We start from the raw sequence: 25,319 nt of genomic DNA, 5'->3' as shown, positions 1-25,319 counted from the left end.
GAAATCCTTCCATTTGCTCCAAAATGAATGGACTTTCACTTATGCTAAGTGAGAGATAAATCAGACATGGAATGACAAATACATATCACTTATATTTGGAGTCTAAAAAAGCTGAACTCCTAGAAACAGAGAGTAGATTGGTGGTTACCAGGGGCTGGGGGGAGGGAACTGGGGAGATGTTAGTCAAAGAACTTCCAGTTGGTAGATGAATAAATTCTGGAGCTCTAATGGCATTGTGATTGTATTTAACAATAGTGTATTATATACTCAAAGTTAACAAGAGACTCGATCTTAAATGTTCTTACCACAAAAAAGAAATAACTACGTGACATAATGGGCGTGTTAGTAACACTACTGTAGTAATAATATTAGACATATAAATGTATCAGATCAACATGTCATATACCTAAACTTACACAATATTATACGCCAATTATCTCTCAGTCAAAAATAAAAAGCAGTTATTATAAACTGGCATATTTCCATCATGGAAGATTTGGAAACTTCAGAAACACAGAAAACGAGATCCTCCTCCTGGAGGTTTTCAGGCATGGTTCCTTCATCCTTGCCACTCCTCACCTGCTTAGTGGCTTTGCGGGTTCACTTGGCACCTCTCCCCAGCCTCTCCCCTCCTCCTCTCTCTTTTTTAAAAATTTATTTTGCAGGACGCCTGGGTGGCTCAGTTGGTTGGACAATTGCCTTCGGCTCAGGTCCTAATCTCGGAGTTCTGGGATCAAGTCCCGCATTGGGCTCCCAGCTCCACGGGGAGTCTGCTTCTCTCTCTGCCCTTCTCCTCACTCATGCTCTCTCTCACTGTGTCTCTCATATAAATAAATAAAATCTTTAAAAAAAATTATTTTGCTTTTGCAAGTTCCACCCTGTGTGCCCACTGCACCCATCCCCACTGAGTTCCAAGGGCATTTCTGTAGGGCTCTGTCACTGCTTTGTCACTGCTGTGCTGCATCTGGGTCCCACCCACTGAGGGAGACCTAGAACCTGGGCTGGCTCCTGCGGAAATCTGAAACCTTGTTCTGCCTGCCAAGTGCCTCCTCCTCCTTTGTTTAGTCATTGCTCTTCCTGTCAGGTTGGTCTGGGGGTGCAGAGCTTCCTGGCTGTGTTACTTGTGTCCCTGGAGGGGGAACAGTGGACAGACTTCCTACTGGGCCCTCAAGGGCCTTCGATGGGAGGGGATGGTTAGCCACTTCTATCTTCACAGTCAACCTTTCAAATACTTTCCAGTCTCCTCATCCAAAAATTAGCTTAAAAAACTGTACTCTGTAGTGTTTTCTGTGTGTAGGCAAGTCTGTCTGGCTTCATTTCCCTACTTCAGCTGGACAAGCTAGACAATCTCAAAGTCCTTTCCAGGGCCCAAGACCCTGCTGCTGAGCACCTTCAGAATATGTCCTTGACTGGTCCTGCTTCACCGTCTTTCACCCTCCGCTTGTATCAAAAAACCCAGTGTTGCTGGCCTCCCAGGCAGTGGTGCCCATGAATGAACTCTGAAAGAAATGTCTGAGGGCATAAATCAGGGGCATAAAGCAAGCCAGCCCCCAAGTCTCTTAATTGCTGGTCTTCCCCAGGAATCCCCTGTAGTGTTCATGGAGACCGTGGTGCTCATGTCCTTTCAGCTGGTAGTGTTGGGGTCCATGCTGTTCACTGTCATTGTGTGATATAAAGCAAAGAGCTCCGGGGCTGAGTCCTGGGTCCCTCCGGTGCGAGACAATACCAGCAACAGTAGCACAGCCAGCCCTCAGAGGACTGTTGTGAGGACCAAATGAGAGAGTGCGTTCTAAAGAGCTTTGCCATTCTTGAAGTACATTCATGCTCAAAGGTCCTCCTATCAGTTTAATCACCTCTCCTGGGTGACCGGCTCCATTTCTAGTCAGAGCAAGAAGGAGGAGGCACAGGAACACACATGGATCTGTCAGTTCGGGCTTCCCTTTGCAATTGTCTGTGGGAAACTCTCTCCCTCCCCTCAGATCTGGGCACCCATGGAGTCATGGACCCTGAGTATACAGGTAAGGAAATTGAAACATGGCTCAGAGAATACTGGGAATTCATGGTAGGGTCAGAAATACCATCCTAATCTGAGTTTTAGAAACTTCTGGGTACCCCACCCCCATCTTGGGAGAGCTGGCCAGGGGGAAGATAGGTGAGCCCACACCTGCCTTCTTGAGTGTTCCAGGATCTGCTCTGTGCCCTACCCTTGCAGGTCACAGACCTGCTTCCCTCCGGAGAGGAAGGTGCTCTTCAACTCTGCTCAGCTTCCCTGGCTCTCCTCCGCCTCCCTTACCCTGGACCAAGGAATGAGCTACTGTGATCAGTGCTGCCTCCTGCCCCCAGCACACACACCTCCACACACTCTCTAATGGTTTGTAGGAATCCAATGACAAGCTGAACCTGTGAGTCAGCTCATTAGCTCACTGCCATGAAATAGGCTATTATTGTCTGGTGGCCATTGGGCACCTTCCTCTTTGTCTACCCCACCTCTCCAGACCCACTCGCCCTCGCTGCACTCACCTTCTTGTCTCTCCTCCCAATTCAGCTCTCCTGCCTATGCCTCCGCCTCCTCCTCCCCTGGGCTAACCCATTTCCACTAATGTGGTAGTGTGTTCAGGCATTTATCCATTTGTTCATGCATGGGTCATCTTTTAATTCACTCTCTGCACTGGCCAGCAAATATGAACTGGAAAACTGCCCATCCTTCAGATTGTGCATTAAGCACTTAAGCAGGACTCTGGAGTCTGACTGCCAGCCTTCAAATCTGGCTCCACTAGTTTTTAGTGATCTTGGGAAAACTGTTGAATGTCTTCAAGCTTCAATTTCCTCACTTGTAGTAGAGGAACAATAATAGTTCTATAGTAATAGAACAATAATAGAACTCATGGGGAATAGCATGAAGATTCAGTGGGATAAGGCACATAATGTAAGGCAGTGTCTGGAACTGAAAAGATGTCGCTAGTCTACTAGTCTAGTCTACTAGACTACTACTAGTCTACTAGTAGTTTTACTATTTGCCCCCACCATTAATAAGCACTGGGGATATATTAATAAGACTAGGCCATACCTTCCAGGGGTCTGGAAAAATAGGTTAAATATTTATAATGTTATGTATTAGTTGGCTAATAGGGAATCAAAAGGGGGTGCCCCCAAATGCCTGGTGTGGTAGTTGAGAGGGTGTTAGGAAAACTTCCTGGAGGGGAAGTGCTTGAGCCTGGATCTGAGAAAGTAGACAATTGAGAGAAGGACATTTCAGAAAGAGACTGACAGGTGCAGGAGAGCAGGTCTGCATCTGAGAACGGCAGGGCTTTGGCCTGAGTGGACTCCAGGCAGGAAGGAAAGATCCTGAAGGGCTTTGGGGGCGATGTTGGGAAGTTTGGACTTGACCCACTGCTGGATTTTTTTTAAAGATATATTTATTTTAGAGAGAGAGAGAGCGTGACTGGGGTGGGGGAAGCAGAGGGAGAGAGAGAGAATCCCAAGCACTCTCCCCACTGAGCACAGAGCCCCACACGGGGGCTCGATCCCACAACCCTGAGATCATAACCTGAGTCGAAATCCAGAGTCAGGTGCTTAACCAACTGAGCCACTCTGAGAAGCATCCCGAGAGGGAAAGCGAGAGAGAATCCTAAGTGGGCTCCATGCCCAGTGTAGAGCCTCACACGGGGCTCAATCCCACGAGCCAGAGATCACAACCTCAGGGGAAACCAAGAATCGGATGCTCAACCGACTGAGCCACCGATGCACCCCAACCCACTGCTGGATTTTAAGCGAAGAGCAACCTTACTGAGGATGGCTCTTTTGGAAAAAGGATGGGTGGGAGTTGTCCAGGCAAGGGGGTGCTTCAGAGAAGGCAGGGCCAAGGGCACAGGGAAGACGGGCTAATGTTAGGAGATAATCAGGAGCTGGACTGGCAGGGCTCAGCGACTGATGGCCTAAAGGAGGCCAGGAAGACAGAGAAATACAAGGTGGCTCCCAAAGGAACTGGGCAGGCACCATCCTCACTCACCAAGACCAGAAATGCAAGAGGAAGGGGAAAGGGGAGGCGTTCCATTCTGGATTAAAGGTATGTGTGTGTGTGTGTGTGTGAGGTAGTGAAATGCATATGTGCATGGATACACACACTGTAAGAGCAGACTGGGGAGAGTCGAAAATACGGGAGAGAGGGAACCCTCCTACACTGTTGTGGGAATGCAAGTTGGTGCAGATACTCTGTAAAACAACATGGAGGTTCTTCAGAAAATTGAAAATAGAGCTACCCTACACCCCAGCAATTGCACTTACTGGATATTTACCCTAAAGATACAAATGTAGTGATCAGAAGGGGCACGTGCACCTGAATATTTATAGCAGCAATGTCCACAATAGCCAAACTATGGAAAGAACCTAGATGTCCATCAACAGATGAATGGATAAAGATGTGGTGTGTGTGTGTGTGTGTGTATGTGTGTGTATATATATATATATATATATATATATATATATATATAGTGTGTGTGTGTATATATATATATATATATATGGTGTGTGTATATATATGTGTGTATATATATGTGGTGTGTGTGTGTATATATATACACACATATAATGGAATACTATGCAACCATCAAAAATTGAACTCTTGCCATTTGCGACAGTGTGGATGGAACTAGAGGGTATTATGCTAAGTGAAGTAAGTCCATCATAGAAAGACAATTATCATATGATCTCCCTGATATGAGGAATTTGAGAGGCAGGGTGGGGAGTTTGGGAGTAGGGAAGGAAAAAATGAAATAAGATGCCATCGGGAGAGAGACAAACCATAAGAGACTCCTAATCTCACAAAACAAACTGAGGGTTGCTGTGGAGAGTGGGTTATGGAGAGGGGGTTGGGTTATGGACCCTGGGGAGGGTATGTGGTATGGTGATTGCTATGAAACGTGTAAGCCTGATGACTCACAGACCTGTAACCCTGGGGCTAATAATACATTATATGTTAATAAAAATTATTAATAAAAAAATACAGGAGAGAGGGCAGATGGTGATGAGTGAGGTTCCTAAGGAGGGAGGTTAAGGGATGCAGAAAGCAGGAGAATGCACAGAAAAGGGTCCCACAGGAGGGAGAAGTGTGGAGGTGGGGTGGGGGAGGGGAACTTTAAAGTGTCCCACCCACTCCCTGAGTAGAGCCCTTTCCCCTCCTTCCACCTGTCTTCTCCCATTTGTGCTTTTCTCCCCTCACACTCACTCCCAGAACATGTAATGTTCTTAATAGAATCAAGGTCACTCATTGGCATTCCCACCCTCTAATCTACTTCCAAAACTCCTCCATGAATCTTCCCAAGTTTGCGTCCTCTACTGCTTTTATCTAAGTTTCACCTTCACCAGCAGGTTTCACCCAAGACAATAGCTCTGCCAAAAAAGGAATACCACAAAATCATACCAAGGGTGATCCAGAGTGGGTTCCATTTGCATTTGATGTCTAGAAAGTGACTCTTCAGGGAAAAAAAAAAAAAAAAAAAAGGCCAAGCAGAGTTCTAGGCTTGAGAACTCTCCCAGGCTTCCTCAGTTGTGAGCTGTAGTCTTGGGACCCTGGTATTCTTTCTTGCAGGGGGCACAGTCCCCTCAGTCCCCTGAGAGGCCACATCAGCTCATCTCCCCCACCTGGCTCCCTGACTATAGCACAGCAACTGCCATGGAAGGCCCCATTGCCCAAGAGCTGTCAAAAGCTCACATGGCACACAGGCCTGAGAGTTCATTGGCCTCCACACGTCCTCTCAGCCAACCAACGCTGCCAAGAAAAACCTGAGGGCAAGTGAGAAAACCAGTTGTGATCTGCCCAGTAAACAGGTGGCAGTGCAGCAGCCACCCTGCCTTCGGTGTCTCCTGGAGTCTTGAGGATGGAAGGGGAGTAAACCACTCCAGAACCAGTTTCCTGAAGCTCCACACCACCCAGCTCTCCTGTGAGGAGCAGGCCAGGAACCAGAGGCAGCCACCATGGAGCAAGGTAGGGAAGGCCCACGGGGCTGCTGGAACAGAGAGAGAAAGAAGAGAGAGAGACCATAGGAGTCAAGGGGAGAAAGGATTCAGGGGAAGAAAAGAGTAAATAAAGAACTGAGGCAGAAAGAGCAGAAACTCAGGAACCTCACTATTTGTTGATAGCCTGAGACCCAGGAGACAAAGTGGAGGCTGGCTGGTAAACATAGCCAAACAGCTGTGTACCAGCATGCCTGCTTCCATAACCCAGTGGGACGGGGCAGGGCCAGGGATGAGTGGGTCAGGGATCCTGTCCTCTGCCACTTGCTGACTCTTTAACATTTAGCAAGTCACTTCTCTAGTTCCCAGCTAGAGAAGTGGGATGGGGGTGAATAAGAATCATCTCGAAGTTGTCTTTCAACTCCAATATTCCCTCATCTTCATATCTTCCCTTTTTTCCCCACTTCAGGAGGTCTCTTCCTCATTTTAGCTCATCTTCCCACCACCACTCCTCTCTGTATCAACTCCCTCTCTAGAAAGCTTCTACTGAAGAGTAAATGGTTAGTTGAAACCATTTATAAGAACGAACTCCATGCTCTACAAACTTAACAGCCTCATCTTCATTTACTATTTTTTGTTTAAATTTTCATAATTTTTAACTACACAAGAAATACATGGGTACATAGTTGGAGTAAAATAAAACAATAATTACAGATAAAGCTACAGTCGACTGCCTGCCACCCCCAACCTCAGCCTCATCTTGAGAAACCACTGTGATCATTTCTAACAGAAACTACTGTTCTAGTCTTTTGTCTGTAAATAAAGATATATATTCAGTATAAGACAAGCTTGTTTTTGGTGTATCACGGTATCATCATGTTGCACGTATTTTTCTACAGCTTGATACTTTTTCACTCAATAGAAATGTGTTGGAGCTCTACCTGTGCCATTTAGTATCTATAAATCTACCTCAAAATTTCCCACTTTGCAAAGTATCCCATAGTATGGGTATAAATAATTTATTTATCCAGTCCCATTAAAAAAAAAGATGTATTTATTTATGAGAGAGAGCAGGGCAAAGGGAGGGGGAGAAGGGAAGCAGACTCCCAGCTGAGTGTGGAGCCGGCTGCGGGGCTCAAACCCATGAGCCTGAGATCAAGGCCTGAGCCAAAACCAAGATCAGGATGCTCAACCAACTGAGCCACCCAGGAGCCCCTATCCAGTCCCTTTTTGGTAGGCATTTAGGTTGTTTCTCATTTTCCAGTTATATAAGCAATGTTGCAGGGCACATTCTTATGGATGCCTCTGTACTCATGTGGGAGTGTTTCTCTAGGATAAATACTGAGATCAATTACTTTAAAAATTCTTCCTATAATTTCCTTTCTATTTCCCTGATCATTTCACTCCCTTCTCTCCTCACATGAAGGAGAACAAATATGGCCAATAGTAAATAGTGCCCCATATTTGAACATCTGGTATCTGGAGTGAAGACTGATCCCAGCATGATAGGCAGAGATTAACTTGACCCATGATATATCTAGAAGATGAGATTTGGCCTCAGTGCTTGCTGTCAGACAAATGTTGCCGTACCTGTTGAGTGTTCTGGGTCACATGCCCAACCTGAATTGGAGCCAGTTAGTAATGTCTGTCTAGTCATCTGGTCTCCAAAAAGAGTGAATTCTTTTTCCACTAGTCCTGCTGAGAGTGCGCTAGATGTCCTTTCTGAACATGAGTGAGGAAGAGCAATGCAGCTAGTGTTGGGTAACGGAAAGAGCACAGGACTTGGGCCAGTAACCTTAGGTTCAAGCTTAGATAAGAAATTTAATCTGTCTGAACTTTGTTTCCTCATCTCTAAGTGTGAATGACATGGCATTTCATCCCTCCAACATTGTGGTGAGGATTCAATGAGACAGAGTGCCTAGGATGGTGCCCAGCCTCCAATGAGGTGTTGGTTGAATTTGAAATAAGTGCAGAATGATTATGCAAAGGAGAGAGAACTCTATTCAAACTAACAAACATCTTTTTTTTTTTTTTAAGATTTTACTTATTTATTTCAGAGAGAGCAAGCAGGGGGAAGGGCAGAGGGGAAAGGAGAGGGAGAAAGAATCTCAAGAAGACTCCATGCTGAGTGTGGAGTCCAATGCAGGGCTCCATCTCGTGACTCTGAGATCATGACCTGAGCCAAAACTGAGTTGGATGCTTAACTGACTGAGCCACCCATGAGCCCTAACAATCTTTTAGTACATACAATGTGCTGACCATTATGCTTATATTTCTTTTATAAGAAACACCATACCCATCCACAGTCACATCTCATTCCCACCTCCTCCCAGGCCCTGGCAAACCCTAATCTACCATCTGTCTCTATGGGTTTACCTATTCTGCAGATTTCATAATGTGAATCATATAACATATGACCTTTTATGTCTGACTCCTTTCACTTAGCATAATGTTTTCAAGTTTCTTCTATGGGTATACCATATTCATTGATTCAGTAACCATTTGATGGTCTCCATCTTTTGGCTATTATGAATAAATCTTCTATCAACATTCATGTACAGATTTTGTGTGAACATATATTTTCAATTTCTTGGGTACATACCTAGGAGTGAAATTGCTGAGTCACATGTTAACTCTATTTTTGACTTTTTGAAGAACTGCCATACTGTTTTCCAAAGCAGCTACACCATTTTACAATTTCACCAGCAATGTATAGAGTTTCAATTTTTCCACATCCTTAACCAACACTTGTTATTTTCTATCTTTCTTATTAGAGCCACCCCAGTGGGTGTGAAGTGGTATTTAATTTGCATTTCCCTAATGATTAATGATGTTTACATTTTTTCATTTGCTTATTGGTCTTTTGCATATTCTCTTGGAGAAATGTCTATTCAGATCAATTGCCCATTTTTCATTTGGGTTACTTTTTTATTATTAGGTCATACAAATTCTTTATATATTCTTTTTTAAAGATTTTGTTTCATACAAATTCTTTATATATTCTTTTTTAAAGATTTTGTTTCTTTATTTGAGAGAGAGAGACAGTATGCATGCAAGACAGCATGAGCAAGGGAGAGAAGCAGAAGAAGGAGAAGCAGGTTCCCCACTGAGCGGGGAGCCCAATGCAGGGCTCCATCTCAGGACCCTAGAGGCAACAGCTTAGCCAACTGAGCTACCCAGGTGCCCCTCCTTATATATTCTTGATACAAGTCCCTTATCAGATATATGATTTACAAATATTTTCAATCATTCTACGGGTTGTCTTTTCACTTTATTGAAGATGTACTTGAAACTACAGTTATTAGTTTCGATGAAATCTAATTTATAGTTTTTTTCTTTTATTGCTTGTGCTTCTATTTCATATCTAAGAAATCATTTCCTGGTTCAAGATCATGAAAATTTACCCCTATGTTTTTTTCTAAATGTTTCATAGTTTTAGCCCTTACACTCAAGTCCTTAATTGATTTTGAGCCCATTATTTTATATGGCATAAGGTAGGGGTGCAGCTTTATTCATCACAAGTGTATGAAATGTAATTAATTTTTGATGAATGTAAATGAATATGTCCACTAGTTCTAATTTTGTGTGTGGATTTGTTAGGATTTGCTATATTCAAGATATGTTATATGTTAATAAAGATAATAGTACATCTTCTTTCCAGTGTATATTGGCTAGAAACTCCAGTATAATGCTAATGGATGGGGAGAGAGGAGACATCCTTGTCTTGTTCCTAAACATAGGGGGAAGTACCTCGTTTTTTACTATTAAGTATGGTTTTGGCTTGGATTTTTCCCAGATAATCTTTTTCAGATTGAGCAAATTTACTTATTTTCCCATATATAATTTACTTGTATTTTATTGTGAGAGGGTGTTGGATATCATCAAATGTTTTGGTTTGTATTTCTTATAATCTACATACAGCTGAGACAAAACAGCTAGGCCTTTATCCTCATGGAAGACAGACGAAAACTTGACAAAACTACCTGAATGTCTCATGCTGATCCTGAAATTAGTAGGCTCTCAGTAAAAGTTTGATAAAATTGAAAAAAAAAATGAGCATGGTATTAACTAAATGAAGCAATTAAGATTTTCTGTAAGTGATGCAGTTAAGTATGGCAGGTCAGTGGGAGATGGGAAGAAGGGTGGGTCAACTGGGGCAGGCTTCATGAAACAGATGGGTCTTCAACAGACCTTGAAGGACAGGTGGAATTTGGTTAGATATTTGGTTGGGACAGATGGAATGAGAAGGCATTCTAAGTTGGCTGTACAGCAGGATCAAAATATATGGACAGGCAAGGCTATCATTTGCTTGAGGACAGATTGGCTAGAGGAGAGAGTCCATAATGGGAGTGGTGAGAAGTGAGAATGCAAGTGTAGGTGAAGACCAGGTGTGGTAATAAATGTCAGGCTAAGGAGTGTGTCTTTTGTATGGTGGGCTGTGGGGTATCACAGAACTTTTAGAGCAAAAGGTTGGCATGATCAATTTGTTTTGAGGAAAGAAAATCTGGTGATGTGTTAGGAGGGGATGAGTAGGAAGCAGGAGATCTGATAGAGGCTCTTATGGTCACTAGGTATGAAGTGAGGAGGCCAGAATTGTGTAAATTTGGAAAGGGACGGGTTGGCATCAGAGATATTTTATTTTATTTTTTAAGATTTTATTTATTTATTTGACAGAGAGAAATAGATGGAGAGGCAGGCAGAGAGAGAGAGGGAAGCGGGCTCCCTGATGAGCAGAGAGCCCGACGCGGGACTCGATCCCAGGACCCTGAGATCATGACCCGAGCCGAAGGCAGCGGGTTAACGCACTGAGCCACCCAGGCGCCCCCAGCATCAGAGATATTTTAATATGGGTAAAGGGACTTGTCACACACGAATGGATAAAGACTAAGAAGGAGATAGGAGAGCCAGTTGTGCTTTAAAGCTTGTAAGCCCAGGTGCTTCCCCTTCCCCTTCTCCTTCTTCTCTTTTTAAGATTTATCTTTATTTGGAGGGTGGGTAGGAGGGAGGGAAAGAAGGGAAACACAAGCAGACTGCCCGCTTAGTGTGGAGCCCTATGCAGGGCTTAATCTCACAACCCTGAGACCATGACCCGAGTCAAAACCAAGAGTTGGACGCTTAACTGACTAAGCTACCCACGTACCCCTGGGAGTGGGCCTTTCTTTGACTGTCCTCAGAATCCCAGCTCCCAGGGTAATAGGCACATGGCATTAGTGGTGGGCAGAGAGTCAGCAAATTGCTAAAAGCATAGTACTACCAGATCTAGATGTGGAGGCTGATACTGGGCCAATTGAAACTGTTAACTTGAGTCCAAAAGCTGGATGCTGGGGTGAATCTGGAGATATGCTAGGCTGAAGGGAACAATCACACTTGACCAGGACTACAAAAGGGGTTAGATAGAGGCAGAAAACCATGTGTCTCCAGGAGAGTGTAAGCAAGATGCGGATAGAGGGTCCCGGAAGCAAGGAAGGGAGGGGAAAAGGAAGGAAGAAAGAGGCACCTGCATGTATGAATCTTCATTTAATCCTCATAAAAACCATGTAAGGCTGGTATCATAGGTTCTGTTTTACTGACTTGGAAACTGAGACTCAGAGAGGTTAAGCTTCTTTCTTAATTTTGTACAACTAAGTGGCGGGCAGGATTGGACCAGGCTCCACAACCCTGCCCTTTCATATGCTCCTGGCTGCCCTGTTGCAGGGCTGGAAGTGGTCCTCACAGACCTCCAGAGCTCCCAGAACAATGTGAGGCACCACACAGATGAGATCAGCTCTGACCGCCTCCTAGTCCGCCGGGGCCAGTCCTTCAACCTCACTCTGTACTTCAGGAGCCGGGGCTTCCAGCCAGACCTGGACAATATCATCTTCGTCGTTGAGACTGGTGAGGACCCCTGAAGGTATTTGTGTGTGTGTGTGTGTGTGTGTGTGTGTGTGTGTGTGTGTGTGTGTGTGATGTATTTAGGGAGATTCTGGAGGGTTGAAACACAGAGCCTCTGTTCTGCTTCCCTCCCAGGACCCCTACCAGACTTGTCCAATGGGACTCGAGCCCTGTTCAGCCTAACCGGTCGTCATGGCCCCAGCCCATGGATTGCCTCTCTGGAGACTAATGGGGCCAGCTCCATGGAGGTGAGCCTGTGCGCCCCTCCTGTGGCACCTGTGGGTCGGTATCTCCTGAAAGTTCATATTGACTCTTTCCAGAGATCTGTCACAGCCTACCAGCTTGGGGAATTCATCCTGCTCTTCAATCCCTGGTGTCCAGGTAAGGCGAGTGTCTGTGTGGGGGCCTCTTGTCTCTGCCCCCTTGTCAGTGCCACAGAGAGCCAGGCTCAAGGATTTCTAGACCCCTGTTCCTTGGCTACCAGAAACCTCCCAACTTCATGCACTCAGCATCTACTCCCAACCACCACATCTACTCCCAACCATCAGCATCTACTCCCAACCAACCACAAAGAGGGCGGGAGAAGTTGCTATTTATTTACTTATTTAGAATTTTAAAAACATGAGCCAAGCTGGGAGGCCTGGGTGGCTCAGTTTGTTGAGCGTCTGCATTCAGCTCGGGTCGTGATCCCCTGGTCCTGGGATGGAGTCCTACATCCAGCTCCTGGCTCAGCAGGGAGCCTGCTTCTCCCTCCCACTGCCTGCTGTTTTCCCTGCTTGTACTCTCCCTCTCTGTTAAATGAATAAATAAAATCTTTAAAAAAAAATAAGACTAGTTATCTTTACTTGAAAACTATTATAATTCAATTTGACCACTATTAACATCTACCTTTACTATAGATTTTTAAAATATTTTGTTTGTTTATTTATTTATTTATTTGAGAGAGCGAGCGTGTGTGCACGCAAGTGAGAGAGAGAACAAGGGTGGGGCTGGGCAGAGGGCAGGGGAAGAGCAGACTCCCCACTGAGCAAGGAGCCGGATGCGGGGCTTCATCCCAGGACTCCAGGATCGTGACCGGAGTTGAAGGCAGGCACTTAACCAACTGAGCCACCCGGGTGCCCCACCGTATATTTTTAAGTTAACTTAAATTTTTTCATTATAAGTAAAATTGCGTTGAGTGTGGAATGAGGTAAAGGGAAAGAAAGAAGGGAAGGGAAGGGAAGGAAGAAAAGGGAGGAAGGAAGGGAGGGAAGGTGGGAAAGAAAGAGAGAGAGAAAGAAAGGAGGCAGGAAGGAAAGTATAAGGTGATGAGTAAAACCTTATTCCAATCTCCAAGTTCCATCTTCCAGAGGAAAATCCTGTTCACACTTTCTTGTGCAGCCTTACAAAAATGTTTTATGCTTAAATAAATATGTACTTATACATATATGCATATGTGTGTGATTATATAATCATACCACAAATGGGATTATATGGTACATAGAATGCCCTGCTTTTTTCATTCAACAATTCAATTTTGAATGTATTTTCCTATCAATATGTCCTTTTTTTTTTTTTTAAAGGTTTTATTTGTTTATTTGATGACAGAGATCACGAGTAGGCAGAGAGTCAGGCAGAGAGAGAGAGAGGAGGAAGCAGGCTCCCTGCTGAGCAGAGAGCCCAATGCGGGACTCAATCCCAGGACCCTGAGATCATGACCTGAGCCGAAGGCAGTGGCTTAACCCACTGAGCCACCCAGACGCCCCAATATGCCCTTTTTAATGGCTACAATTACTCCACTGTTTGGATGCATCAAATGTTTTTAACTGGTCTCCTACTTATGGGTACTTTGGCTGTTTCCAGTTTTTGTCTTAGACAAACAAAGCTACACGGAATAGCCCAGCACTACGTGTCCCCACAATCCCTGTCATCTAAATCTACCTGGGGGCAGAGTAGTTATACAGACATATAGACATGGTGTGGGCAGAATGAAGGACAAGCCAAGAGGAAAGAGTGGGAAGAAGGGCAGAAAGAACTCATAGTAGAGAATGGGGCTGGTGGGCTTTTGGGCAGAGATCAGACTCAACAGTCTTACTTCTAGTTAGAGGATGTCCCTTCCCCTTCCACCCCCTCATCTACTGCTCCCCCAACCTTATCCCAAGGGGGCCAGGTGAGTGATATCAGAATCTGGCTGGGGGGCACCTAGGTGGCTCAGTGGGTTGAGCCGCTGCTTTCGGCTCAGGTCATGATCTTAGGGTCCTGGGATCGAGGCCCGCATCAGGCTCTCTGCTCAGCAGGGAGCCTGCTTCCCCCTCTCTCTCTGCCTGCCCCTCTGCCTACTTGTGATCTCTCTCTCCGTCAAATAAATAAATAAATAAAAATCTTAAAAAAGAAAGTTAATGAATTGAACTTAAAAAAAAAAAAAAGGAGCCTGGCTGGAATCTAGCATCTCTAACCGCCTCCCACCACACACAACAAGTGTCACTGAGTGGCTCAGAGCTCTCACCCATTAGCCATGTGAAAAGGCCCTGCCACTGGGTCAAGGAGGACAGTTGTCTGTCTGTTTCTATCTCTCCCTCTCTTACACACACTCCTCCTGGCCTCCAAGACTGTGGATTTCAGACTGTACTGAGGTCTCCCCTGTGCTATGAGGAGGAAAGTGATATCTTTGAGGATTTTTTTTTTGTAGCTGTGCCCTATCCAGGTTCCAGGGAGTATCACTATGGGACTAGGGAGCAGTAGGGGCTGAAGTCAGGCTCAGGGGCTACACCATGACCATGTCCAAGATATTGGCTGGGGAGCCCCACCCTGGAGTTCTGGCCACTGCTAGCCCCCACTGTGAGAAGGGATGTGTATAGTCTCAACCGTGAACCCGCAGGTCTCACCACACTGGTCAAAGACCTCAATAAAATGCATCTCTCCCGAGGGTCATCCTCCACCATGCAGGCTGAGTCTGAGGAAGCAAGGAGAACACTTTTACCTAAGGGTTTGGCAGTGCTTCCAGACTGTTCCAGGACACTGCAAGGGGGACACCTGTTCCCATGACCTTTGTTAGTTCATTCTCAGCTTTAAAAAGATAATTTTTTTTAAAGATTTTTCTTTATTTATTTGACAGACAGAAATCACAAGTAGGGAGAGAGGCAGGCAGAGAGAGAGGAGGAAGCAGGCTCCCTGCTGAGCAGAGAGCCCGATGTGGGGCTCAATCCCAGGACCCTGAGATCATGACCTGAGCCGAAGGCAGTGGCTCAACCCACTGAGCCACCCAGGCGCCCCAAAGATAATGTTTTTATATCATGAAAGTAATACGTGTTCATGCCAGAAAATCTGGAGAATAGCATAGGAAAAAGGAAAAAAAATTACTATTAACCCCTTTTAGAATAGCCTTCAAAATCCTCTGCGTAAATATGTTTTTAACAAACATCAATTTATGTTATAACATTATTATATAACCCATTTAATCTTACTATACCATGTGTAGATTTTGATGCCTATATATACAATTTTGTGATCTTATTTTTTTATAGAGATTTTATTTATTTATTTGACAAAGAGAGAAGAGAGTAGGCAGAGTAGGCAGAGAGGCAGGCAGAGGGGGAGGGGGAAGCAGGCTCCTCGCCGAGCAGAGAGCCCGATGCTCAATTCCAGGGCTCAATTCCAGGACTCCAAGACCACGACCTGAACCGAAGGCAGAGGCTCAACCCACTGAGCCACCCTGGTGCCCCATTATGATCTTATTTTAATAGCGTACAGAAGTATGGCTATTTAATCAGCTCCAAGAACCAGGCATTTAGGTTGTTTCTAGCTTTTCAGTGTCATAAACAGCACTCAGATAAACAGCTTACCATCCAAATCTCTGTGTACTTCCAAAATGCTGTCTTTAGACTAAATTCCTACAAAATGAATGAGGAGGCTACTGCGAACCCCAAAATTCTGGTTTGCTCTTTTCCAATCAGGATTAGTTGAGTGTAGCAGAAAGATCATGGAATATGGTGTCATATGAATTCTGTGCACAAATTTCACTCTGTACTTACATGTGATTTGGACAAGTTACCACTTTGAGCCTGTTCCCTCATTCTTAAATGGGGTGAGGATGTAAATGTGCTGTGTGAACCAAGAAATTCCACCAAAGATAAATTTTTTTCTGTTCAACCTCATGGTTGGATTGAACCTGTGGCTGGTGTTGAGGGACTGTAGAAGGTGGGTCTCTCCAAGAACCAGCCACCTTCTGCCCCTCTTGGTGTCATCCAGTGCCCTCCCCAGACCTTTTTTTTAAAATAAAGATTTTATTTATTTATTTGTTAGACAGAGAGAGCAAAGGTAAGGGCAGAAGGATAGGGATAAGCAGACTCCCTGCTAAGGCCAGAAGCTGGAGCCCTAAGCCCAGAGTGGGGCTTAATCCCAGGACCTTGAGATCATGACCTGAGCCAAAGGCAGTCTAACCAAGTGAGCCACCCAGGTACCCCCAGAGCTCAGTTTCCATGGGACTTTGTCTTCTGGGGATGGGAATGGGGCAGGAAGGGCAAAATGACTTCTTTGCTTTGTGTCCTCCCACTTTGATTCCTAGACGATTCTGTCTACTTGGACAGTGAGCCCCAGAGGCAGGAATATGTTGTGAATGATTATGGCTTCATTTACCAAGGGAACAAGAACTGGATCCGCCCATGCCCCTGGAACTATGGACAGGTGAGTCTCAGTCCTATTCACAGCTCACGGGAAGAGGGGAACAGGAGCAGGGTGGGAGGGTTTTCCTCATGCAGGGTTCACCCAAAACTGAGAAATGGGAACAGTAAGGTGTGAGATGACACTCCAGGGAGCTAGAGGAGCAGTCATAGTCAGTTGGAAGATGTTCTTTGCTGATCATGTCTGGTTTGGACATCAGGATCCAAGGGGGAAGGGCAGCTAAAGGCACCCACCCTGGAATTCCTTTGAGTATGATGATGAGGATGAAGGGACAAGAGTGATGATGGCCATGATGGTGCCTGGTTTTTGTTTGTTGAACTGTTTCCACTAGGGCCCGCTTTGCCTCTCTCACTTCAACCTCATTGCCCAGGCCAGACTCTAGGATCAGTTCTGTCATACAGAGGTAACTTGTCCCTGAACATCTCAGGGACATGCAGCGATGCATTTCCCTCCTGGTTAATATTACCTCTTTGTTAGTTTGATATCTTTTTTCATTATAAAACTAATACCTGAGGGACGCCTGGGTGGCTCAGTGGGTTAAGCCACTGCCTTCGGCTCAGGTCATGATCCCAGCGTCCTGGGATCGAGTCCCACATCGGGCTCCTTGCTTGGCAGGGAGCCTGCTTCTCCCTCTGCCTCTGTCTGCCATTCTGTCCGCCTGTGCTCGCTCTCTCTCCCTCTCTCTCTGACAAATTAAAAAAAAAAAACAAAAAACTAATACCTGACTGATTAAAAAACTTTACAAGAAACATCGCAAAAATAGGTACTTGGAGTATGAAGGCCACGCTAAACACTGTCACTAGCATGGTGTATGTTTCTCTACATTTTCTTTTATGTGTATATTCCAAAGCATGATTTTTAAATAAAAATTGCATTGTGTGTGTTCATCACAGTGTTTTACAACTCCTGCCTTGATGAAAGCCTGCCTCCCACATAAAGTTCAGCCTCCAGCAGGTGCTCCAGGAAGCCCAGCACCAGGCCAGGGAAGAGGGTTCTCTCTCAACACCATTGCCGGGAGAAGACCAGCTCCCGCTGCCAGCTGCCTATTGGCTGGGAAATCCTGGGGGCTCTTGTGTCCATTTGATATGGGTTCCTCTCCTAGACCTACCCAAATCGAACTCTAACGCATGTGGCTGCAGCCACACAGCCTAGGCCCCCCAGGTGGCCATAGGTAAGATGAGATCTGGCAGCCTCAATAGGCCCCAACTGACCTCCCCAGCTCCTCACTTAGCATGGACAAATGAGGATCTAGAGAGCCCCTAGAGACAGGAGCTTATCATCATCTGTGAGCAACAGAAGTAAGCAACTGCTTCTTTCTGACCCCCCTCCCTTTCTCCTTGCCTCTTGTTTAGTGGACTCACATTGAACGCCTACTGAAGGCCAGGCCGGGTGCTAGGTGCTAGGAATGTGAACATGAATTCAACACGGTCCCTGAGCTAACGGTGTAATGGAGACTCAGTCACTTAAGCAGGTCACTTACCATGCAGTGGGTATTGCAAAGAGTGAGATGGGCACAGAAGGTTCTGGGAGACCAGAGGAGGAGCATGTGGTTGGGCATGGAGCTCTCAAGGAAGCTTCCTAGGAAGGGAGATGTTTGGACTGAGTTAGCCAAGTGAAGGAAAGTGGAGAAAATATCCCAGGCAGAGTGACACATTAGCCGAAACACAAAGGGGAGAAATGGTTTGGTCTGCTGCAACGGTTACAAGGAATCTGATTTTTGCTGAAGCAAAATGATGAGGCAGGAGGTGTTGAGTCATGAGGCTGGAGAGGTAGAAGGGGGCCGGATCAGGGAAGGTCTTATGTTTAGAGGAGGTGAGAGCTTTGATTCTGAAGGCCCAGAGGACTTCAAACATTTCAAAGCAGAAAAGTGAATTGATGGAACTGTCCCCTGAGAAAGATGGGTCAAAGAAGCCTCCTAATCCTATTTATTGTCCAGTGGGAATATTACATGGGAGTAAATGCATTAATTTACTCTCATTCAACTGTGGAGTTGAATGCATGGAATCCCTATTATGTGTTGGGCACTGTGCCAGTTCTGGGGCATAGAGTTGCAAGAACAGCTGGAGAGGGGGAACCTGGTTGGCTCAGTTGGTTGAGTGTCTGCCTTTGGCTTAGGTCATGACCCCGGGGTCCTGGGCAAGCAGTGAGCTTGCTTCTCCCTCTACTCCCTGCTCATGCCCCGCTCTCATTCAAATAAATAAATAAAACCTAAAAAAAAAAAAAAAAAGAACAGCTAGAGAGAGACAGAGCATATGCTCAGGTAGGGAAGACAGAATTTGCCTCCATCCTACCTGAAGCTAAAACAGGCTCAGGTTCAGAGAAAGCCTCAGATAAAGTGGCATCCATGTCAAGCCTGAAGGACAGGTCAGCCTGCCTTGGGTGGGAAGTTTCTGTACCTCACATGCTATTAGTCATTCCAGAGCCCAACTGAGTCACAGGTGCCAAGGCAAGTTGGCAGCAGCACCTGAGCCACAGCTGCCAATGATGAGCTGGGTCAGCAGCTGGAGGTGGAGGATGAGGCAACATGGTTTCAGCAAGAACATCCCATGGGCTCCAGGAGTGTGGGCATTGAAAAGTGAAGAGGAAAAGGAGACTTTTTAACCAGTCAGACTCATTTTAACCAGGGATTTGATTTGTAGGATATGCAAACCCTGTGGCTTGTGACCCCAGAGCTCTCAGAGCTCTGAGACCCAGCATCTAGCTTAGGATGCACTACGTGTCTGGGCTACTGGACACAGTTACCTTCCAAACAGGTCTGCATTCCACAAACACACTCTATTTGAGAGCTGGGCGGGGTGGGTCTGAATTTCTTCCCATATCTGCCTGTGCCAATTATGGGCGCTCCGCCCCGCTGCATCTCCCCTTGTAGTTTGAAGAGAATATCATAGACATCTGCCTGGAGCTGCTAGACAAGAGCCTGAACTTCCAGATCGACCCAGCCACAGACTGTGCCCTGCGGGCAAGCCCGGTCTACCTCAGCAGAGTGGTGTGTGCCATGGTGAGCTTGGATCTGGCTCTGGCTCTGACCACCCAGTGTGTGTCCAGAGAGGGAGGAAGCTGTGTGTGGGGTGGGGGTGCCAACTCACAGTTGCCCCCTGCAACGGAGGGATGAAGAGTCAAGAGCAAGGGCCCTCTGGCAAGGCTGATTTGGCTGAGACTGAGGACAAAAATCTGGGTAACAGGTTTTCTCAGTCGAGGTCTGAGTTAGCTGGGTGTGGGCCATCACCTTGATTAATTCCAAAGTGCAATTTTTAGGGAAGGCTGAGTGTAGCTCTGGTTTGGGAAATGGTCTTGTCTTTTCGAAATTTCCTTTGCTCTGAAGGATTTTTAAGAGCTCGAAAAGCTGAGCTCTTGCTTTGATGGGGGTGGGTAGAAATAGAATATTAAACTAATTAACAGTGGAGACAAGTCAGAATGACTGGCTGGCTTCCCACCCCACCCCTTCCCTAGCAGGTCTGGAAAGTCCCACGTAAAATGAAATCAAGGAGTCTGCTGTGTTTCGGGCCCACAAACCTTGTGAGGAAGCCCACACATTACATCTTGCTGAGGAAAAGGATGCTTTTAATGCGTCTGTATATGGTTTCTCTTCAGATCAACAGCAACGATGACAATGGGGTGCTCAATGGAAACTGGAGTGAGAATTACTTAGACGGGGTCAACCCTGCGGAGTGGACAGGAAGTGTGGCCATCCTGAAACAGTGGCATGCCGCAGGCTGCCAGCCAGTGCGCTACGGGCAGTGCTGGGTCTTTGCTGCCATCATGTGCACAGGTAGGGAGCGGAACGGGCCCCCTGGAGAAAACCCAAAGTGTTCTGGCCCACGTCATAGCCGTCTGAACCATTCTCATTCCAGCCTTGCACAAGTCCCACCAGGGAATGTTTCAAAGGAAGTCGTTTCTGTAGAACTGTCTCATCACTGGCTTCAGGCTTCATGTGTCTGGGCTTATCTTAAAGGGTGGTTCTGAGGATGAAATTGCACCCTTCCCCACTCTTCTCTTCCTTTGGTTTTGGACAGCCTAAGAGCCTGGCTAGAAATTGTCTGGTTCCAGACAGGAATGAGATGAAAGGTCAAGTAATTAGAAAACTTACAAACTGATTATTGTCCTTTCTGAGCCTGGAGAGTGATCTTGACCTGGAAGGGAAATGTGCATCACAGTGGTGGTGTGGGCCCCATAGGGTCAGAGCAAGATGGCGGCTGAAGTAAAATGACCTTGAATTTGGAGTTGTCTCATGTTCAGCAGGTCTAGAGGCCTGACTCAGTCAAGGGAGATAGGGAATGAAGGAAAATGGGAGATCAGTTCTTCAGATAGGAAGTATATGTTACACTAGTAGAAGAAAATCTAAAAATTATGTATGGGAGGTGGGGGTGTCTGGATGGCTCAGTTAATCAAACATCCGACTCTTGATTTCAGGTCAGGTCATGATCCCGGGGTCATAAGATTGAGGCCTGGAGAGATGGCTCTGTGCCCAGCAGGGAGTCTGTTTGAGATTCTCTCCCTCTCCTTCTGCCACCAACACTCCCCACACCCTGCTTGGGTTCCCATACTTGCTCGCTCGCTCTCTCTCTCAAATAAAAAATAAATAAATCTTTTTTAAAATTAAAAAATAAAATAAATAAAAATATGTAATGGAGAAGGAAAGCCGATGGAAGTTGATTTGTAGGTGGCAAGAGGAGCAAGCAGAAGGAAGTGGGGAGTGGTGAATCTTGAGGCAACTGATACCTGGAAATAAGTCACATATTAGACATAGCAGGAGGAAGCCTTCTGCCTCACCCAGGGCCCAACCTGCTACTGGTCCTGACCTTCACCCTGCCCCCCCGTGCCTAGGCTAGCTCTCAGCCTCTAGGCATGCATATCTGTGTACCTGACTTGGGTCATGGTCAGGAAACTCTTACTCTTGTTAGCTGGGAAAAGAGGCCAAATAACTACTTTTGCTCAGAGCACCCTCTATTCCAACCCAGGAATGTTAGTGTTCCTTGAGAGCTCAGGCCTTTCATGTAGATATTCCCTATATGACAGGGGCACCTAGGTGGCATAGTTGGTTAAGCATCCGACTTTTGGTTTCAGTTCAGGTCATGATCTCAGAGTCATGAGATGGAGCCCCGCATCAGGCTCTGTGCTCACAGTGGTGTCTGCTTAAGATTCTCTCTCTCTCTCTCACTCTCCTTTCTCCCCTCCCCACTGTGTTCTCAGTCCCTCTCTAAAATAAATACATAAATCTTAAAAACAACAACGACGAAGTTCCCTGCATGGCAAAGCCTGGTACAGTCTGTGTGCTTATGTGTGCTAAGCCCATCTCTGGACTCTTGGGGAAGCCTAGGGACACCCCCGTGCCTTGATGCTGGGGAGCAAGTGCCAGGCCTCTGGCCAAGGGTACAAGGAAGTTTCTGCAAACACCCACAGAGGATGACTTCATGGGTTGATGAGGAAGAAGTCCTGAGCTCTTCCCCTTCTGCCACTGCGGAGCCGCACCTTGACTCGGAGGCTTCGATTGCTCAGGGACAGGAAACTAGAAATTCAATAGCTTTGATACGGGGGAGCCACAGAGATATGGGCGAACGGGGGTGTCTGAGTCATCCAGGGAGCAGACACAGGACTGGCAGGCAGAGGATGGATTACTCTTGGGCATGATGGAGAGGGAACTTTCCTCCGCATGGAAAAACCTAGAGGGGAATGGCTGGGTCTGTGTGTGTGAGGACGGAGAGGACTAGGGCTTTGGGTGTGGTTGTCTGGAACTGGGTAATGAGAGGGGTGGAGCCAGTAAATGGAGATTATGCAAGGAGAGCAAGCCAATTAATATGTTTATGAGAATCATGGCCCCTTAGTGACCTGGGAAGCAAAGGGTTGGGCAAAGTGGGTCAAATGTGACTTGATCCAACTGTAGCTCAAGCAGCAGCAGCCTTCCCCAAAAGGGCCACTGTGGGGTATATTAATAAGTGCATCTGTTTGAAAAATTGATTTTTTCATTCAGCCACACTTATTGAGTCCTTATTCTATGCTAGGTATGGTGCTTTAAGTACTCTTGGATACAAAGTTGAGTAAGACCTAGCCTTTATCAAATCCCAGGACTTAACAAATTCCTTAGCTCAATATAGCTGCCAAAGCACATTTGTTGTTAGTATTGTTATTTCACACTCACAATGGCTGTCATTTACTGGGGACCTCTTTAGTGCTAGGCACCGTGCTAAAATCTTGACAACCTAAATGGTGAGGCATGTGGACTCTGGAGGCAGGCTGCTTGGGTTCAAATACCAGCACTACCATCAGTTGGCTGAATAGCTTTGGGCAAGTCATTTAACTTGTGCCCCAGACTTATAATGGAGAAAGTAATAGTACCTACCTCATAGGGTTATTGGAAGAACTGAGGGAATACATATATGAAGAGTGCTAAGAATAAATAGGGCTGGGAATGTTTAGCAAGTACAGCTAGGATCACCTCGTGGGATCCCCCCAAATGACCTTAGGAGGTAGGGTCTACCATCATCATCTCCACTTTGCAGATGAGTAAACTGAGCAGCAGGGCGGGTCTCATACCCAGGTCTGGCACGCTGTGACCACTAGGTTATACTGATGCATAAACCTCACTAACAACTGCTATTTACCCAGCATCCTCTGGACTTCAGGCATATGCTGGGTACTTTCACTCAGGACCACCTGTGAGGTAGCATCATCTACAGATGAGAAAACTGAGGCTTGAAGTGACCAAGTGGCTCTTGTGTCTGACTCAGAAATGCATTCTTCCCTCTGCAGCACTGCCTCTGTTCAGAACGGCCTTTTTAAACGTCCATATATTAACTTCAACTTCCTAATGAAAAAAAATCACCAAAAGGAAAATTTGCTTGCATCAAAGATACACTTTCAATTTTTTGAACAGGTTTTTACTTTGACACTCATTTAGGTGGCTGTTATTTTAGGAATTTCAGACAAATCTCTGGCCTACCTTCTCTGCACTCCGGGTTGGCCACCCACAGCTCTTAGTCATCAGGCTTTTCCTTTTCTGGCCATCTACTCCCTGTGACAGGGAACCTGGAGAGAGTTCCAGCAGCTCCACCACCACCCCCACCCCATTTGTCAGGGTTCTAAGTCTGGCTCCCAGTATCATCCATCCCTGCTGCAGTTCCCAGAGTTGGGGTGGGGGTTCCCTTTGTCACTATGTCTCCCTCTCTCTTGCCACTCTCTATGTGGTCTGTCTTTTGTTATGCAGAAGCTGTTCAGTCAGCCCTCAGTTCTTTTTCAAGAGGAAGTGTTCAATAAATAGGTATAGATTTGGTGTGTGTGGAGGAGGTTAAGTTCAGAGTCTTCCTACGTCACCATCTTAGACCAGAACTCCTGAATTATACATTTTACAAGGGTGAATTTCATGGTATGTGAATTATATCTCAATAAAATTGGGGTTTTGTTTTTGTTTTAAAGCTAAACATCCTAGGAAGGTGCCTTGTCTGTTCCTGCCCACAGCTGCATGGGGCAGGAGTGGCAACGACTTGGAAGACATGAACTCTGACTGTGAGCAGGTCTATGGAGTATGATTCCCCTCCTCTGTAGACACCTGGGCCCAAGAGCCATGGTGGGAAGGGTGGTGGGAAATGAGGAGGCTGTGTTGCTCAGGACTGGGCCCTCCTCTCTGCATCCAAAACTACCCCATCTGTATATTTTTTGTATATTGGGTCCCTACTTTTGTCTTGCCTTGGATATAGGATTCTCTGCTTAATACTTTATTGAACACACCCAGGCTAGATGTCCACCTAAGATTTCTTCTCACTCAGTTGTGTAGTGGCCTCTATAAAGTACCTCATTGTCTTCATTTGAATACAACTGTTATTCTCATTGTTTTTATTGAGCCTTTAGCTCTTACAAAAAGAACCTCAGCCAAGTTCCTGATGTATTATTTTGCTTCATCCTTTGGCTCAAACACAAATCTACTATTATTCTCCATTGATTTATGAGACATCTTGGGTTGTATGGAATGTTCCCTTACCAGGTTGTGGATTAATATATGGCCAGCACCTAGAAAAATGCCTGGCACTTGGTTAGCTTTACATAAATGTTAACTATTATATTTAGTCTGATACTGTTTTAATCTCAGCCTCTTGGACTCCAGAGGTCTTGCTGGGTCTCATTCACAAAGTGTTTCTGGTCATCCCCTAAAATTCAGTTCACCATAATTTCAATCACTTTTTTTTTTTTTAACATTATTTCCTTTCTTTGTTCCTTGGAGGGTTTAGGATTAAATTAATCATATTCCTCATTTCATAATATTTATCATAACAGATCTGCTCATGTCCCTTTTTATTTTATTTTATTTTATTTATTTTTTTAAATGTTTCCAGAATCTGATCACAGCTCACCATCTTCCTTGCCACCATCCTGGTACAAACCAACAACCCATCTCATTTCAACTATTGCTTCATGCCCCTTTTTAAAAAACTAACTAATTGGGACACCTGAGTGGTTCAGTGGGTTAAAGCCTCTGCCTTCAGCTCAGGTCATGGTCCCAGGGTCCTAGGATCGAGCACTGCATTGGGCTCTCTGCTCAGCAGGGAGCCTGCTTCCCCCTCCCTCTCTCTGCCTGCCTCTCTGCCTTCTTGTGATCTCTATCAAATAAATAAATAAAAATCTTTAAAAATACCTAACTAATTGGTTTTCCCTCACTTTTGTCTTATAACCCATTCCTATTCACCTCCCCCCATAAGAGGGAAACATTTTGATGTATTTAATATGTAACATTGTCTCTGAAAGTGCTCTTACAGGAGGAAAAATATATTGTTATAGTGCAATATATTGTCCAATATGTTTTTTGTTTTATATATTGTATTTTTCATCTTTAGAAGTTCCATTGGATC

At 45.6% G+C, this 25,319-nt stretch overlaps 2 protein-coding genes across 3 annotated transcripts in view; one reads left to right on the top strand and one right to left on the bottom strand.

Annotated features, from left to right (window-relative positions):
• The window catches only part of CCNDBP1 (cyclin D1 binding protein 1), an 85,197-nt gene that overhangs the window by 8,523 nt on the left and 51,355 nt on the right, over window positions 1-25,319 (bottom strand). The window lies entirely within an intron of this gene.
• Window positions 2,000-25,319, top strand: part of TGM5 (transglutaminase 5) — a 35,287-nt gene continuing 11,967 nt past the window's right edge. The window contains exons 1-6 of the mRNA XM_059183410.1: window positions 2,000-2,018; window positions 11,647-11,826; window positions 11,959-12,204; window positions 16,367-16,485; window positions 19,352-19,480; window positions 20,074-20,251. Of these exons, the coding sequence (XP_059039393.1) occupies window positions 2,000-2,018; window positions 11,647-11,826; window positions 11,959-12,204; window positions 16,367-16,485; window positions 19,352-19,480; window positions 20,074-20,251 (871 nt within the window). The remainder of the gene's footprint in view (window positions 2,019-11,646; window positions 11,827-11,958; window positions 12,205-16,366; window positions 16,486-19,351; window positions 19,481-20,073; window positions 20,252-25,319) is intronic.

The sequence above is a fragment of the Mustela lutreola genome, chromosome 7 (genome assembly GCF_030435805.1).
Source record: "Mustela lutreola isolate mMusLut2 chromosome 7, mMusLut2.pri, whole genome shotgun sequence".
Classification (NCBI taxonomy): Eukaryota; Metazoa; Chordata; class Mammalia; order Carnivora; family Mustelidae; genus Mustela; species Mustela lutreola.
This window is presented reverse-complemented; position numbering and strand designations above follow the sequence as displayed.